Source organism: Acipenser ruthenus, chromosome 5 (assembly GCF_902713425.1).
Source record: "Acipenser ruthenus chromosome 5, fAciRut3.2 maternal haplotype, whole genome shotgun sequence".
In the NCBI taxonomy this organism is placed as follows: domain Eukaryota; kingdom Metazoa; phylum Chordata; class Actinopteri; order Acipenseriformes; family Acipenseridae; genus Acipenser; species Acipenser ruthenus.
In genome coordinates this window covers 56,079,751-56,096,672 of record NC_081193.1, presented here as the reverse complement: position 1 = coordinate 56,096,672, position 16,922 = coordinate 56,079,751, and the positions used below count along the sequence as shown (strand labels likewise).

Here is a 16,922-nt window from a genome sequence, read left to right as displayed (position 1 = left end):
GCAACACAAGATTCAATTACAATAAAATACAGGAACACAGCAACCATGGAAACCAGAACAGCAACAACACATAAAATGATGGTGTAGCGCCTTTTATAACCTTAGCCCCACCCCTCTAATAGGGTACCGGAGCTTACACACATCCCATTGGTCCTCAGCTGTACACTAGGACCAATGGGCACAGACAAACAACAGCAAATAAGGACAGAAAAACAACAGCCAATCACAGGGGAGACACAAAAGGCACTAGCTAGAATTAGACACAAACAGAGGTAAACAAACAGTGGTGGAAAATACAGAGCGGGAAGGAACAAACACACAGCGTATAACCACATATAGTCATGGGAATTATGGTGCACAAAGACAGTTACATGGATCACTACAAAAAGTCCACAGGGCACAATGCAGCACATGGCCGTAATTGGCCACCTCCCCCGTTTAACCCCCTTATTATTCCCCTAAGCCCAAGTGACTTTTGCCCCGTTTGGGCTCCTTTACAGAGGGTGGCATTGCTGACCATGGCAACCCTGGCAGCAGCACAGGGCAATCCGGCAGCGGAAAAGTTGGCTCCTTCGGACGTCCAACAGTGGCCACGCTGGCAGTGCCGGCGGTACTGGCAGTAGTGCAGGCAACTCCGGCTGTGAAAATGCTGTCGGTGGTGCGGTGCACTCCAGTAGTGGCGATGTTGTCAGTAGCAACGCTGGTGGTGGTGCGTGGATCTCTGGCGCTTGCGTTGGGCAATCAAGTGGCGGCACTGGACAGTCAGACCATGGCGATGGTGCCGGTGGTGGCAAGGCTGACATCAGTGGTGCTGGTGATGCTGGCGATGGGCAGTCAGGTTGTAGTGGTGGTGTTGATAGTGGCAAGGCTGACATCAGTGCCACTGGTGACGCTGGCTGTGGCGAGGGGCCCTTCGGCGTTTGCGGTGGGCAGTCAGGCCATAGCAGTGGTGCTGGCAAAGGCAATGCTGACATCAGTGACACTGGTGGTGATGCAGGGCCCTCCGGCACTGGCAGTGGGCAGTCAGGCGGCAGGACTGGGCAGTCAGGCCGTGGCGGTGGTGGTGCTTGCCAGGGTTCGGGGGCGGTACTGGCGGCAGTCACCGCTCCCGTTCCCCACTGGTGTCCTGCTCTTGACTCGCACCCTTTTTAGGAGCCCTTGAAATGACTGGTGTTTGCAGAGGACTGATGGTTGTACTGGCGGCCATCACTTTTCCCGAGCTCTGCTGGTGCCCGGCTCTCGGCTCGCGCCTGTTGCAGAAGCCCCTGAAAGGGCTGGCGCTTGGCACTCCGGTGCGGCGCATTCACGCGCTTGGCACTCCAGAAATGGTATCGACGGCAGATCTCCCCATCTTGTGGCTGACCTCGGCTTGAGGATCCTCAGCCACTGCTTCTCTGTCAGGTGGGGGCAGTGCACTATCCCGCATGCAAAGCACCTCTCCGAGACGCTCCACTCACTCAGGTAGTCATCCCAGTCACCCTTCCCCCTTGTAACTGGCCAGGGTGCGGGGTATTCCAGCGATGGCAGTGTCACAGATGGTTCTGGCACGTCCTTTTGTGCTAGAAGTCATTAGATCCTTTTTGCATGTAAAGCCTCGGTTGCAAGGGTGTGCGGTTCTTTGATGAACCCAGATTCAGTTAAAATGTTTTTGCCCACTAATGATGGGAATGGGAATGTAGAGATGGGAGCCCTGCTAGCAAGATTTAAGTTTTTGCAGGTATCAAGTGAAGGCCCTGGTTGCGCACACCTCTGATGTAAAACGCTGGATGCACAGGCCTCTCGTGGTATTCGCAGAACCAGTCTGAGCTGAGCCTGGCGCAGAGTTCGAATCCTGTTGGGAACGTGCCGAGTTGTTAGACATGGATTGGATGATTTAAACTAACCTATTTTGATTGAAATAATATGATATACTCTTTGTCAATAATTATAATAATACTGTATATGTTCCTTTCAAAAAGATCTGTATACTCAGTAGAAAACAATGGATAGTGTGCAGTCTATGAAAGCACTTGCTGGAAGGAGTCAAACTTGGCAGGCTCTTATCATAAGGCCTTGTTAACATATTGCAGTTTTATGAGAAAAAGTAGCTTCTTTCATTACTTTACTTTCATTACTTCATGTCTCATATTAATCAACACCAAAAAATTGGCAAAAAGCTAGGATGTCTTAACCTGCTTCAACTGGTTTTGTATGAACAGACAAAGGGATCAGACTTAATTCAGTAAAATAATATTAGCACTAAAGTAACTGAATTAGAAATACATGTTATAAAATCATTTAAGTTAAACTGTTATACAAAACATTATTATTGTTGAAAGAACATAGTAAAAGTTTATTATAACAGAAGCATGGCACTGACAATATTGCAAACGTTAACACACATTTGCGATAATGTTCATTGAATTTAATTAATTTAAGAATTAGTTCAGTTTCTTCAACTAAACAAAAAGTCTAGACATTACAATATCAATTAAACCAAAGAATATACATGTTTAGCTTATATAAAGGTTTTACTGCAGTAAGAAACTAAGGTATTTATTTACAGGGTAACTGTAAAGTTTCTGAGACTTCTAGCATTAAGATAAATACATTTAATAGTTGTCTTACCTGAGTTGTTGCCTTTGTTTTGATGTGGTGTCCCTTCTGTTTTTTTTTGTTTTCTCCCCCCTTCCTTTCTAGTTTAAATGCTTCTGGACCTCCTCAAGGATCCTTTCTCCGAGTAGATTGGTTCCCTTTCTGTTTAAGTGCAGTCCGTCCCAGCTGTATAGACAGTCCTTGTTGTAGAATGTGCTCCAATGTTCAAGAAAGGTGAAGCCTTCCTGTGTGCACCACGATTTCAGCCATGCATTTTGATTTTGTATTTCCAGCTGTCCATATGGTCCTTTGCAAGGTGCTGGCAGTATCCCAGAAAATACCACAGTTTTGGTCTTGTCTTTTAATTTCCTTCCTAGCTCTCTGAATTTGTTTTGCAGGGATTTTGGTCTGTCTCTTCCAATGTTTGCACCGATGTGGACGACTACTACCGGGTCGTCTCCTGTTCGTTGTAGGAGCCTGTCCGCATTCTCAGTGATGTGCGTGACAAAGGCTCCTGGAAGGCAGCACACTGTTGTAGTAAGGGTGTCCACACTACGAACTGAACTTGCTGTGTTTCTCAATATGGAGTCCCCGACAATCATGATCTCCCTTCTTTTTACTGACTGGCCAGCACTGTTTATAGGGTCCTAGATGTTTCATTCTCTTGATGTTGGTTTTGATCATCTAAATTTTGAAGTGGATCAAATTTGTTGGATCTTTTGATTTCTGGTGGTTGTGTTCGACAAAGTTTCTTTTTTTCCCTGCTTCTGCCTACCTGAACCCAACTGTTTTGACCCTCTTCTATCTCCCTGGTGGCTTTCAGTCTGTTAGGGGTGCAGACTTCCTTGAATTGTGGGTGCGCCAGCTCCTCAATCTCCTGTTGCTGTCTCATTTCTTGCAACTCCATTTCTAGCATACTTACTAGTTTAAGTCCTAGATCGTGCGGCATTTTACACACACTTGGTTTAGCTCTGCTGGGTTTTCTCGGATTTCCCACATCATGCAGCTGTCTCAGATTGAGCCACCTGGCTGCCCCCCATGGTTGCAGACCACTGAGAAAATTGTATGGGATATAGTTTTTCCCCTCCTAAATTTGTGCTACCTTTTGTATGTAGACAACTTCTACACAGGAATCCCCCTGTTTAGGGTTTTGCACACATTCCAAACAATGGCTTGTGGCACAATAAGCCCACACCGGAAGGGATTTCCCAAAGGAATTGGTAGCCAAGAAACGGAGGCGTGGCGAAACCAGCGCTCTGCACTGCAAGGAACTGCTGGCAATGAAATACACAGATAAAAAAGAAGTGTACCTCCTCACCACCATTCACAATGAGACCAGGTGGCAGTTCCTGTGTGAGGTCAGGACACTCGCACAAATTAGCCTGAGTGTGTGCTGGACTACAATAGACACATGGGAGGTGTTGATAAGTCGTACAATGCTGCAAGGAAGACCATGGCATGGTATAAAGGACTTGCCTGTGCATGGTCCAGATTTAGCCTTTCAGACTTCTCTTATCTCCCGCCTCATATTTGCCAGCCAAGGATACACAGTACTACTGTCCGCACTGTCCCTCTCAGTCAGGCCTCTGTTTGGAGGAGTGTTTTGAAAGGTACCACACGGTACATGAGTACTAGAATGACTAAACCCCAGAACAAACCACCATGACCAATAACAAATGTAAAAAGACTCAAAGTCACTTGTTGTCATGCAGCAACATTACTTGTGGAAGGGGCAAGTTCTGGAGGTCCCACCGAGATCTTAACAATCGAAAATATCTCTGTAGCCCTCCACAGCTTATTTTGGAGGTCCCACCGAGATATTTCGAATTGTTGAGTTGTGAATGTATTAATATTGATGAATCTGTTCAATGCTTAAACATACTAATGCTGTGATTATTGCTGAAAATTCAGAAGATTGAGCTGCTACCCCATAACTGTAGTAAATCGAACTACACAAATTCCTTAATTAGTGAATATATTGTGGCAATTGTGGTACATTGCTGGGAGCCTGTCTTGAGTCTGAGTTACGGTGTTCCACTATAGGAGAAACGCTTTGAGTTTTAAACTCTAGCGTGTCTGCCCCCATCTAAAAACCATAATTTGCTAGCCATTCGATGTTTCAGTACTTGTGCTATCAGCAATATGGGTTTTTAATGTACGCAAATCGGACATTTCAAATTCGCTGGTAAAAGCAAGGAGGTTTGTGGGGTGGTCTCCGAACGTGAGTTCACCGTTTCCATTCCAAGCGGGTATTTCTGTAGTGGACCGCTTATGTTCTGTTCTGTATCAACTAATAAATACAAACATTTAACCGGGTATGATTCAAGCATACCACTTTCATGGGTGTAGCTTGATCGTTTGATTGTTAGCATTGCACACATTGATTTTGTTTTTACTTTCATGCCAGTTCAGTCGGTAAGTTAGGCATAAATGATTGTAAGGTGAATTTGAGGACCTTATTGCAGTGTGACGATTGAATAACTGGAGTGTTGAGTGTAAAGTTGGAAACGCCAGCTCGCTTACTGATTACGATACGGCCTCAAAAGATTAGTTAAATTATTGACAAATGTTGAGATATTGATTTCATGGCTAAAACAAAGATCAGCAAAAATACGCGTTACTAAACCCGGAGAGGCTGGATAACTTTTATTGTGTAGTATCTGCAGCCATAAGACCCGCATCCAGATAAGTGGAGCGGGGGGGGGGGGGGGGGGGGCTAAGACAGACCAAAATAATTAGCTACGTGCTTGATATCTGAAGAATTATCAGCCATACCAGGGTGTAATCGCATGACTAAGCTGAATATTGTAAAGCCACATTGATTTTCAATTTGAATGTTAAAAGTAAGCCAATTGTCACGCAACCGATTTGATCAGTAAGCAAACAACTGTCCTCAATCAATCGTGTTAACAGAATAGGTACTCACCTTTTTAATCAACCCTTACAAATAATGAAACCTGGTAAAGATTAACTGAAATGTGTTGGGCTGTTAATTGTTCAAGGCAGTGGAATGTGTAATTCTCCATGTAACCTGACTATTAACTGTTGAATTCCCAAATTAACCATTAACAGAAATTTAACTGCAAACAGTGTAGAAATAATTTGGATGCATTGTTAATTTATTCAAGGTAGTGGAATGCATAATTCTCCATATCACCTGAGTTAACTTAAATTCCCAAATTAACCTCTTATGAGATTGTATTGTTATGCTCTTTATTTTTCCCTTTGTGTATTGTTTGTTATCCCCTTGCTATCTCACCCCTGTTCATTCTCCCTAATTTGCTTCTATCAATTGTTTGTCAGGACTTTATTATTTTATTTTGTTTTATTTTGTACTTTATTCCTGCTTCTAATCTGTTTCTTTTCATTCTATTTTGTTACTGTACTATTTTGTTTCTCTTGTTTACTTTCATTTCATTTCCATTTTATTTTTATTTATTTTTTTAGATTTATTTAGATTCTTTTCTTTTTAATTTTTTTTGTTAATGTTGTTGTACCAGAGTACACAATTTGAACACTCAGTAAACCAATCCTTTTCTGAGTTTGTGAAATTCTAAATTTAGGAAGTAAATTCCTTGACTCTGTGAAATTGTTTAATTTCAAGATAAAGATTAGGAATAATCCAATTACTCTTTAGGGACAAGATAAATTCGTCCTAAAACACTAGTTTAGTGCCATTGAGTAGGTAATATTCAGAGTCAATGAAATACAGTAGATTGCACAGATGTTATTCCTGTGATATCCTTAATTCCTTAAGCTATATCCCAGATATATCTGTTTAAAGAGGAATAATTTATAGGGAACCCATTGTTCCCCACTCTGCCATCTAGTGGTGGAGTAGTATTTATTAATTTGCCCTTTCTATTTTCAAATCTTGTAGTCTGCATTGCCTGACTAAAATAGGATACATTTTGCTACTAGATTTCCCATAGAAGCTTACTAAACAGGAAGAGAAATTCCCTGCTTCTTTGCTCTCCCTATCTCTCTCTTGATCCATTACAGACTGCTGTTAGTTCCTTGAGAATAACTCTCTCTCTCTTTTCTTCCCCAAGCACATAGTGTAGGAGAGCCAGCCGTCAGGAGACCTAGCAGAGAATCGCCATTATCCTAAGAGCTACTCTCATAGGGAGGCTTCTGCTAATTCACCCAGCTGGACACCTCTCATAGAAGCGTGAGTGCCCCTAGTTACACACACACACACACACATGCACACTACAGATTAAGTTAAGTCAGATTTCACTTGAATACTGAGTGCTAACTTCTAACTCCCAACCAATAGAGCCCCTAGTTAGAGTAGTGTAGGGATCAGAAATGGCAACCGAACTGCTGGACATCTCCACATTCCTCTACAATGCTGCAATCCAAGAACCCAACCATGCGCCTGAGATCATCGGATGGAAAAGTCGCACTGTGGCTGAGTTGGAAAGCTACCGGCAAGAACACGCCTGGCAATGTGAGGACAACCCCAAAATGAGATCGGCGTACAGAGCAACACACTACGCTGCTGTTAGTTTTGCGGCCCACTGTGGATGGCAACAGACCCTCAACGACATTGAACTCCAAAAGGACACAGTCAGAGACAAAAACTCTGAGATTAAAACACAAACAAACCCGATTGCCTCCCTCACTACTGACATAGACAGACTGGAGAACAGAGTCAAGGAACTTGAACAAGAGGCCGCAGCTGAGGATCTACAAGACAGAGAGCAGCAGATAGGAGACCTCCAGCAGCAGATAGGAGACTTCCAGCGACAGATGGAAGACCAAAGACAGCAGTACAACTGCCTGAGCTTGCTGCTGCAACAAGATGAGGAAATCAATAGGCTCCACGAAGAGCTAAAAGAAAGAAAGGAGGATCTTGTAAAAGCAAATACAGAGATTCGCAACCTCCAAAAGATTAGGCTGCAGGTGTCAACTCAAAGACTGTACACTAGAGTTGAATCAACCTCTGCGCCTACTAATAATCCAGAGCTACCTCCCAGAGAACTGGATTATCTAAGAAGGTTAGATCAGCGCTCAGACCAAAGATCCAGAGCTGGAATGACCTCCCTAACCACGAACAATACTGAGGCAGGAAGCCTACAAGAAGTAGTGAGCCAGCTCTCCAGAGAAGTGGCACGGCTCCGAAACAGAGACCAATGACTGCAAGAAGCTGCCTCAAGTGCGCCTCCCGGTGTGCAACACTACGCGCTCAGTTACAATGGTCTCCACCGAAACGCTGCCGAGAGTGTGACCTCGCTACCTGAGTACACTCCGCTACCCAGAAGGCAAGTCCCTGACAACGGAATGCAGAGCCCAACCTATACCTCTGCAACACACAATGGTGAAACAGGGCAACCTGAACTGAGAACTAATGGTTTGTACCAAGTGGACAGCGCACCTCACTGCTTGCTGCAATCCACCTGTCTTGGAGAAAAATAAATCTACCAAGTCCACAAGCTAGCGTCAACCCTCAACAAGTCTGACCCAGCTAAAAAAGACATCACCATTGAGGGACATATCAGTCGCATTAGAGACAATGTAGAAGATTGGAGACTGACAAAGGACCTGCTTAAAGCCAAGCTGCTTTCTCTAACACTTGTTGACACAGTTCAAGAGTGGACTTCTACATTATCGACTGAAACTAGAAAAAAACTTTGAGAAACTGTGTGAAGCACTAACAAGGAGATACTCCAGGTATGGTGACTCCTGCACGGCCCTGCACACAGCCTGTCTCAGACAATGCAAGAAGGATGAGGACCCGAGAGACTTCTACTAGGAACTTAAACGCCTTTACCATGCTGGTGAGCCTAACCCTGGAGAAAATGTGGACAAACGCTTCAAACAAATGTACATTCGCAACTTGCCCCAAGAAGTCAGAGTTGCTATAAGTGCGGTGGTAAATCCTGAAAGCTGCTAGGACAGTATGGCAAAATGCACAGGTTTCCAAAATGCCTGCAAGAAAAGTACAAGAAACTCCCCAAGTAGTAGCAGTTACAACCACATCAGACTTCCTTGAACCTGAGGGGGGTGAACTGCCTCCAAATAATCCTACTTGGAAGAAAACACTGCCATCCAGCAGCAGCCAGAAATCCACAGAGAGGAACCACCCACGGCGACGAGAATACTCTGATGGGCCCCACAAGAACTACAATCAACACAAGAACTACAAACCACCTAACCATGAGGGATACCACCAAGGCAACAGGAGAGCAGATGATTGGAAGGAAAAGCGACAACAGGAACTTGAGCAGGAAGTGCAACGTTGTGTACAACAACACATGCAGAATTTGATGTCAACTCCTCCTCCTACTGCACCACATGCTACTGAGATGCCCCCTAGTGGATCTAGGAATTGCCAGGCCAACACCTCTAAACATGCACCTGACAGCTCACTAAGCCAAGATCCCTCTACACCTAGTAAAGTAAAGGAAATACACTTGCAAGGTGTGGAGGAGGAGCTCCAACCACTCACAGAAGCCCGAACACTGGAAGACGACGCACACTCTCTCCAAGAAGAAAAAGAATCCACGACCCAAGTCGAACCAGAAGTGTCTAGTTTGATGAAACTAGCCGTCACAGCTCAAAAGCGAACCTATCTGGGCACCCTTATTAGGAAAGGCGGAGCTGAAAGATTGTACACAAAGGTACTCATTCAAGACGTGCTTCAAGAAGAGGCCTTCCTTGACGCAGGTGCCGAGATTACCCTTATAACGAACAAACTGTTTGAGGCACTAAAAGCCGAACTGCAAATACAGGGTAGAACTGTGGATGAACACCCCAGTGAAATAAAGTTTACTGGATATGGCAGCAAAGAGATGCAGCAACCCAGATGTAAGAGTTGGTTGGACATCACATTTAATGGGACCAAAATCCATCACCCAATCCACGTCAGCTACAGCGAGGGAAGAGAACTACTAATTGGCATGGACTTACTGCGCTGGCTGAAACCCATAATAGACTGCGATCATAATGAACTATGGGCAGGCGGCAAAAATGGAGACAACTACCCACAAATATGCAAAATCCACACAGACCGCTACACTACAAGTGGCAAAAGCGATGAAGATGCCATTGCAGCATTGGGTTTTGCTGTCACTGCCCCACGGAGCCAAACAGCCCATGCAGATGAGAATCCTTTAGACCTGACACTGCTGTTCCCGCCTGACTCCCAAGAGTTAACCACTAGCAGCCTGTCCTGGAAATTCTAATAAAAGGAAGAGAGACTGCGAGTTCCAAACACACAGGCCTTTATTTCTTAAGTTTGCAAACTGAAAACACTCTCAACACACAGGGTGCTAGATAATCATCGAGCAGTGTTCCAACATACAGAGTTAGATCAGTTTCTTATATACCTTAAAACTGTCAGCAAGGCAGAGGGTTAGCCAATGATGATTCAGATATTAGCATATAAGAAAAAACAACTTATAACTATGCATACGTGGCATATAGCTAAGCAAGCAGATAACAGGATGGGTAGTTTGGGTAAAAGACACGTCTGGCTCATCCTGTTATCTTCACAGAAACAGCTGCAGTGTAGGCATCTTGCGGTTCCTTGTTTCAACTTTATCTTAGGCAAAGCATACAAGGTTATGCGAGCAAGGTTATAGGAGTGCAAAATGCCAGTACATTATGTCGAGCCAATTCTATTTTCTGTAACATTTCTATTACATTCCCTCCCTTTTGAGACTAATGTCTCAACCTTATTCAGAAAATGGATTCAAACACACACAATAATACAAGTTAAAGCAAGATTTACAAAGTTTAACATGTAGTATAATATAAACAAAGTGACGACCCAATGTATCCCGCTTACAGATTTTCCCCATTATCTTAATCAAGACAAGCTCCCATATGTAGGTAGTTCAGAACCTCTAACTACCGGGAATTACGACCTCCTAAATACTCATCAGGTCATTTGCCATTTTGTTGAAAGGATCATCATTTGAATCATTACACTGGTCATCATTAGTAAGTAGGGGCATGTTTAAAACAGTGTCAACAGTTTTAGTACATAACTTTTTCATGCAGGTTATGATAAGCAAAAACAACAACAATATCACTATGCCATATATAAACCATTGTCAGTAATGTTCAGTGTTCCGTACAGTATGGTTGAGCATTGCCCACCAACCGTTGTCCGCATGTTTTCGATCATGTTCCATGTGTGCAATGTTCTTTTTAGTTCTGTGCGATTTTCAGCGTAGCTGTGGTTTGTAATATCTGGCTCTTTTTTATTATCTTTAAGTTCAGTTAAGAGCCAGATGAGAAACACAGTTAATATGCTGCCAAGAAAAATAACAATCAGGACTCTGGGGGTCCAAAGCTGACTGTCCCAAGGCCATCCGAGCCGTCTACGTTGTTCCAGGGGGCGATACATCTCCCTTCGGGCTATAGGGCACGTTGATCGTTCAGCGACTTTCACTGCTGTCTGCGTTGTCAGGAGCACCTGGAATGGACCTGTCCAGCGTTGTTGATGCCAATGCTTCCGGTGGAGATCTTTGATGATCACCCAGTCCCCTGGCAGGAGCTTGTGGAGCGCCCCTTTCTTAGGCTCGGGTAGGGCGGCTTTTACCCTGGGAAAAATAGACTTCAGAACATTGTTAAGAGAAGCACAATATTTTACCATTTCATCCTCACATCCCATTAGGGTGAGCCTATTTTGAGGAAAAGGTGTGTTCAGCATCCGCATTGGGCATCCCGTCAATACTTCATGGGGTGCTAGCCCTGTAGTACTGTGCGTGCGTCCGCGCATGTACATCAGGGCCGATGGCAATACTGTAACCCAGGAGAGCCCTGTTTCAGCCATGAGCTTAGCTAGTTTAGTTTTTATTGTTTGGTTCGCTCTCTCCACCAAGCCTCCGCTTGCGGGGTGGTAGCTACAGTGTGTGCGTAAATCAATTTGTAGGCTTTCAGAAATGTTCTGTACCACACTGTTCACAAAATGATAACCATTGTCAGATGTCAATTTAGATGGCAGACCCCATCGGGGTATAATCTCTCTCATCAGGCTTTTTGCTACTGCCATAGCTGTGGCATGTCTGCATGGGAATGCTTCAATCCATTTAGAAAAAGCGTCAATTATCACAAGACAGTACTTGTAACCTTGGCAAGGTGTTAATTCAATAAAATCCATCATGACATGGGGGCCCTCAGGCCTCGGATGAGCTGATACGGACATGGGCGTGCTGCGGCCTATATTGTTGGTCATACAAATCACACAATTAGCACAAAATTGGTTAGCATATGTAGAAAAACCTGGAGCAAACGAAAAATTGTTAACGACATTCACCACCCCTCCCTTTGGCACATGGTCTTGGCCGTGTGCCAACTTAGCTACATAAGGGAAACATGAATGGGGAAGGGCAGGTAACCCAGTGGGTCCTCGCCAAATCTTATGAGTAGAATCATAAAAGCATTTGTTTTTCCACAGAGCTATCTCGGCAGGACCCACACTGTGTTGTAAGTCAGCTACGTCCTGTAAAGAAAATGACAAAACAGTAACTGGGTTTGGCACAATAGGGGCCCTTGCATGTATCGCGTCATTTACTAACCTGAGGTCTTGGACAAATCGCCATTCTCCCGAGGCTTTGCGGACCGGGAGAATCAGGGTGTTGCAAGGCGACTCTGGGCAGGGCACGATAGCTCCTCTAGAGACCAAAGACGCATGCACAGGAGCAATGCCTTCCTGTGCTTCCTTGCTGAGAGAATACTGGGTGCGGCTAGGCCGGTGTGTGCTTTTTGGTGTGAATGTTAGGTGCTCTGCCCCTTTCATAAGGCCAATATCATACTTATCTTTTGCCCATAGAGAATCGGGGAGGCCGATCAGCAAGGGGGAAAACGTGCCTCCCAGTGCCTCCTCAGGGGGCACATCTCGGTTCTCTGCCCCATGGATTCCCCGTTGGACAGGCGCGACCCAAAAGAAAGGAGCGCAAACAGCGCGAGCACTGGGGGAGAATTTGAACCCGTCTTCACTTTGCCAGTCAGTCACCTGCAACACAGACTTAAGCCAGACGCCAGTATCTTTCCACTCTACATCATCGGTTTTTGCTACGCTTATATGTGGCACAGAGTCAGTTGTGTGGTAAAGTAAAGACTGATCGCCATTCAGTTTAATGGCTGCAACACAAAAGCGTAAACCTATTACAAGGCTGTGCACGTAATTGTTTCGTTAGATGGAGGTTGTGCTAACCACTTTTTCTCAAATTCATAATCTCTCGATAAAGGTGAGTACAGGGCAGTGCAATGTAAGGCATAAGGTGATATAAACCCAGTTTCATGACCCTTTGCAGCACCAGTATCAATTAAGAATTCAAATGACTCACCATTCACGAAGAGATCAACGGTGGGGGCTTCTTGTGGTTTAGAAAAAGTTAGCACGTACTGCTTGTTCGCTGTTTTGGTGTCAGCTGTCCCTGCCTCGTTTCATTCTGGTTTTGGTTTGTATAGTGATACTTGCGGTGGGGGAGCGCTCTGCCAGTTACTCCCGTTGGTTTGTTGTTGTTGCTGCTGTCTCTGACACTCTCTAGCAAAATGTCCTTCCTGGCCACAATTATAGCAACTAGTGTCTTTATTCTGGTTCTGGAAGTTTCTGTTTCCACCGCCTCCGCTTCCCCCTCCTCGACCCCTCTCTCCACGCCCGCCCCGTCCGCGTTGGATTCCACCTCGGGATGGTCCTTCGCCCTGATAATAAGCCAGCTGAGCTGCTTGCAATTTGACTCCTTCTTTTTCGTCTTTTGTCTTTTGATTGCTCTCTTGCTTCTGTTGTTGTCTTTCAGCGTGCTTGCAATGTTCGATAACCTGCCAGCAACTGTTCAAACTGCAGTTGATCTCAGTCCAGGGGGCGACCACGGGGACCGAATCCATCGGGAACCACCTTGGAAACCTGTCGGGTTGCTTAGGGTGGATGTCAGATGCAGAGGTGCGGGCAGCAGACTCTCTGCTACGGGCGGAGGCTGTTGATGGACCTGGACGGGCCGGCCGGGCTGAGGAGCAGGGGCTGTGGGAACAGGAACACTATACGGGGGGGGGGGGGGGGACAGTCCCTTTTTTTTTGTTCCTCAGTACTATCTTTCTGACTTGCTTTTACCATTATGCCTTTAGCCTGCAATGCTGTTTGTCGTTCGGCTTCTCGTTCCCATTTCCTATAACTATCCCAGTCAACTTTCTTTTTCTTTTTCTCTTTCTTTGTCTTCTCAAACTCTTTTAACTTTCCCCTACATTCTTGTAATTTTCTTTCACTCAGGGCCCCTTTTAATGGGAAATCAGCTATTTTATGCCACAGAACAACCTGGTCTACAACACCACGACCCCATTTATCAGCCATCGTTCGTCCCGGTCTAACCAGCGGGTCCGGGAGACAGACCTCCTTTTTACTATTACTTGACCCCATTGTAATCAAACTCACGCGCGCACACACACACACAAGTATTAGATAACACTCGTTCACTCACTCATTCACACGGTTATCTGTCGTCCACACTATATCACTGCCTATTTTTATTTGTACCACCTGCACAGAAAAATGACTTTTCTCAATTGACCATCCGAGTCAATGACTAGTAGTATGACTTTTTAAAACTGTGCATTTAATTTTTTCGATTGTTATTTTTGGTTCAATATTCGGTATTTCATACAATGTCTTTTTAACTAGTTTCATTTGTAATTACTTATTAGTATTATTCATAGATCAGTCGAATCACTTCATTTACCTGTTTCCAGATCAGGATTTCTATGTCTATTAGACAACAAAGTTCCCGAACTTTTCTGCGCAGCCCGTTCCCAGAACGGGTTTTATCAGGTTCCCAGAACCTGAACCACGTGGTCTATCTTATTTTTGTCCTCTAGACAATAGAGTTCCCAGAACTCTTTCTGCGCAGCCTGTTCCCAGAGCGGGGTTTATCAGGTTCCCAGAACCTTACCAATTGGTCTATTTTATGTATGAGGAAAACCAGTCTCACCCTTTGTCTTTGTTCAGGATGGCGTATCCATCCACCGATGTTCCCAGCCGGGTTCAAGGTGGGTCTTCTCCTCCGAAATTATTTCGGAGTGTGGTACCCTGAGCCACTCCTAAGCAGCCCCCGTCGATGGTTAACCTCGAAGTCCCCGGGAACAATCAGCAAATGGAGCTAGCCATCCCATCCTTGTCGCCAAGAATTGTTGTGGAAATTCTAATAAAAGGAAGAGAGACTGCGAGTTCCAAACACACAGGCCTTTATTTCTTAAGTTTGCAAACTGAAAACACTCTCAACACACAGGGTGCTAGATAATCATCGAGCAGTGTTCCAACATAAGAGTCAGATCAGTTTCTTATATACCTTAAAACTGTCAGCAAGGCAGAGGGTTAGCCAATGATGATTCAGATATTAACATATAAGAAAAAACAACTTATAACTATGCATATGTGGCATATGGCTAAGCAAGCAGATAACAGGATGGGTAGTTTGGGTATCCGTGCAAAAAGACATGTCTGGCTCATCCTGTTATCTTCACAGCCACAGCTGCAGTGTAGGCATCTTGTCAAAATACCAACTGACACTGGACAAAAAACAGTTTCTGTCAGACAGTACAGGATCCCCATCGCAGCCCACGAATCAATACAAGAGACAATTGACAAACTATCGGAACGAGGCCTTATCGGGGAACGTAACTCCACCTATAACTCGCCTATCTGGCCGGTCCTGAAGCCTACAGGAAAGTGGAGGATAACCATTGATTACAGGCAGCTAAACAAACAAGTTCCACTATCTAGATGGCCCATGGCCTATTTAGATGAAACCCTTACCAAGGTTAAACAGGCAAAGTTCTTCACGGCCCTCGATGTGTCTAACGGATTTTGGACCCTGATAGTGGACCCCAGAGACCAGTACAAATTGGCTTTCTCTTTCAATAATCGTCAGTTCACATGGAATAGGTGCCCATTTGGCTACTCCAACTCGCCAGCGGAATTTAACATCTTCCTGCACAAAGTATTCCCGGATGCAGCAACAAGGAAGATTTCTATCTATGTAGATGACATTTTGGTATGGAGTGACACCTGGGAAGAACACCTTGAGACACTTGGGTATGTACTACACCAACTAGAAAAGGCAGGCGCCAAAATATAACTTACTAAAGGACAGTGGTGTAGAAAACAGGTGAACTATGTTGACTTTGAAATAGGAACAGAAGGCATACGACCACAGCAAAGCCGAACAGAAGCCCTGTGCGCTGTAAGACCACCCACTTCTGTAAAAGAACTCTGCAGTTTTCTGGGCATATGTAACTACTCGCGTCACTTCGTGGATGACTACACAAGGATTGCAAAACCTCTCTTTAAGTTATTAAAGAAAGAAGAACCTTGGATATGGGGGCCAGAGCAAGAAAAAGCCATGACGGTACTGAAAGACTGTATCAAGCAAGCCCCATCCCTATATCCTGATAAAAGTAAGGAATTCTACCTCACAACAGGATTCACAGATCAGAGTGTCAGCGCAGTCCTGTGCCAGATGCAAGACAATGAAAAACAGATCGTGGCATACGCAAGCAAAACCCTGAGTGAAGTAGAACTCAAATACTCGGACTGCGAGAAAGCTTTATTTGCCACAATATGGGCAATACAACACTTCAAGAATCTTGTGTGTGGCGTAAAAATCATCCTGGAGACACGGCACTGTACCATTGCCTTCCTGAACAGCCAGACAATCCGAGATGGCAGAGTGTCAAGCAGCCGGATTGCCTCCTGGATTTTGGCAGTTGAAGGACTCCTGATAGAAGTACGATATGCCAAGGACAAGAAGAGTGAAGTAGCACAAAACCTGGCGGAACTTCACGACAGCACTATGTGCAAACCCAGTGCAGAAGCAGAAAACCTTCCAGAAGATTCCCCAGAACCTAATCCCCATTTGAACTACAATGAGGATGCTGAACGTCTACATAGACGGCAGTGCAACCAGGAAGGGAGGAACACTGAAGGCAGGAGTAGGACTAATTTGGGAACATAATTCGTTCCAAAAGAGTTACCACCTGCAATCAAAAACCAGCCAATATGCCGAGTTGGTAGGAGCTTTGCTGGCTGTCCAAACAGCTATCCAGCAGGACATTACAGAATTTCTAATATGTACAGACTCTGCATACACAAAGGACAGTTTTATTAACTACCTGCCCGGCTGGAAACGAAAGGGCATGAGGAAACCCGACGGTAAACCAGTTGCAAACCCAGAGCTGATACTGGCTATCGATCAACTTTTCTCTGAACATGGCCTCAAGATCTACTGGAAGAAGGTAGTGGGGCACTCAATTGTTGAGGGACCCGAAAAACAAGGGAATGACCAAGCAGACAGGCTGGCAAAAGAGGGTGCTTCAAACGGAGAAAACCGGGAACTCAGCCC

At 44.9% G+C, this 16,922-nt stretch overlaps 1 protein-coding gene across 1 annotated transcript; it reads right to left on the bottom strand.

Annotated features, from left to right (window-relative positions):
* Positions 1–9,759: 9,759 nt before the first annotated feature.
* On the bottom strand, positions 9,760–13,147 carry LOC131737194 (uncharacterized). The gene is made up of 2 exons (XM_059024756.1): positions 12,879–13,147; positions 9,760–12,556 (listed from the first exon to the last, which is right to left on the bottom strand). Exons 1-2 carry the CDS (start codon positions 12,879–12,881, stop codon positions 10,616–10,618), a joined length of 1,944 nt encoding a protein of 647 aa, XP_058880739.1. The 5' UTR covers positions 12,882–13,147; the 3' UTR covers positions 9,760–10,615.
* Between the last annotated feature and the right edge of the window lie 3,775 nt (positions 13,148–16,922).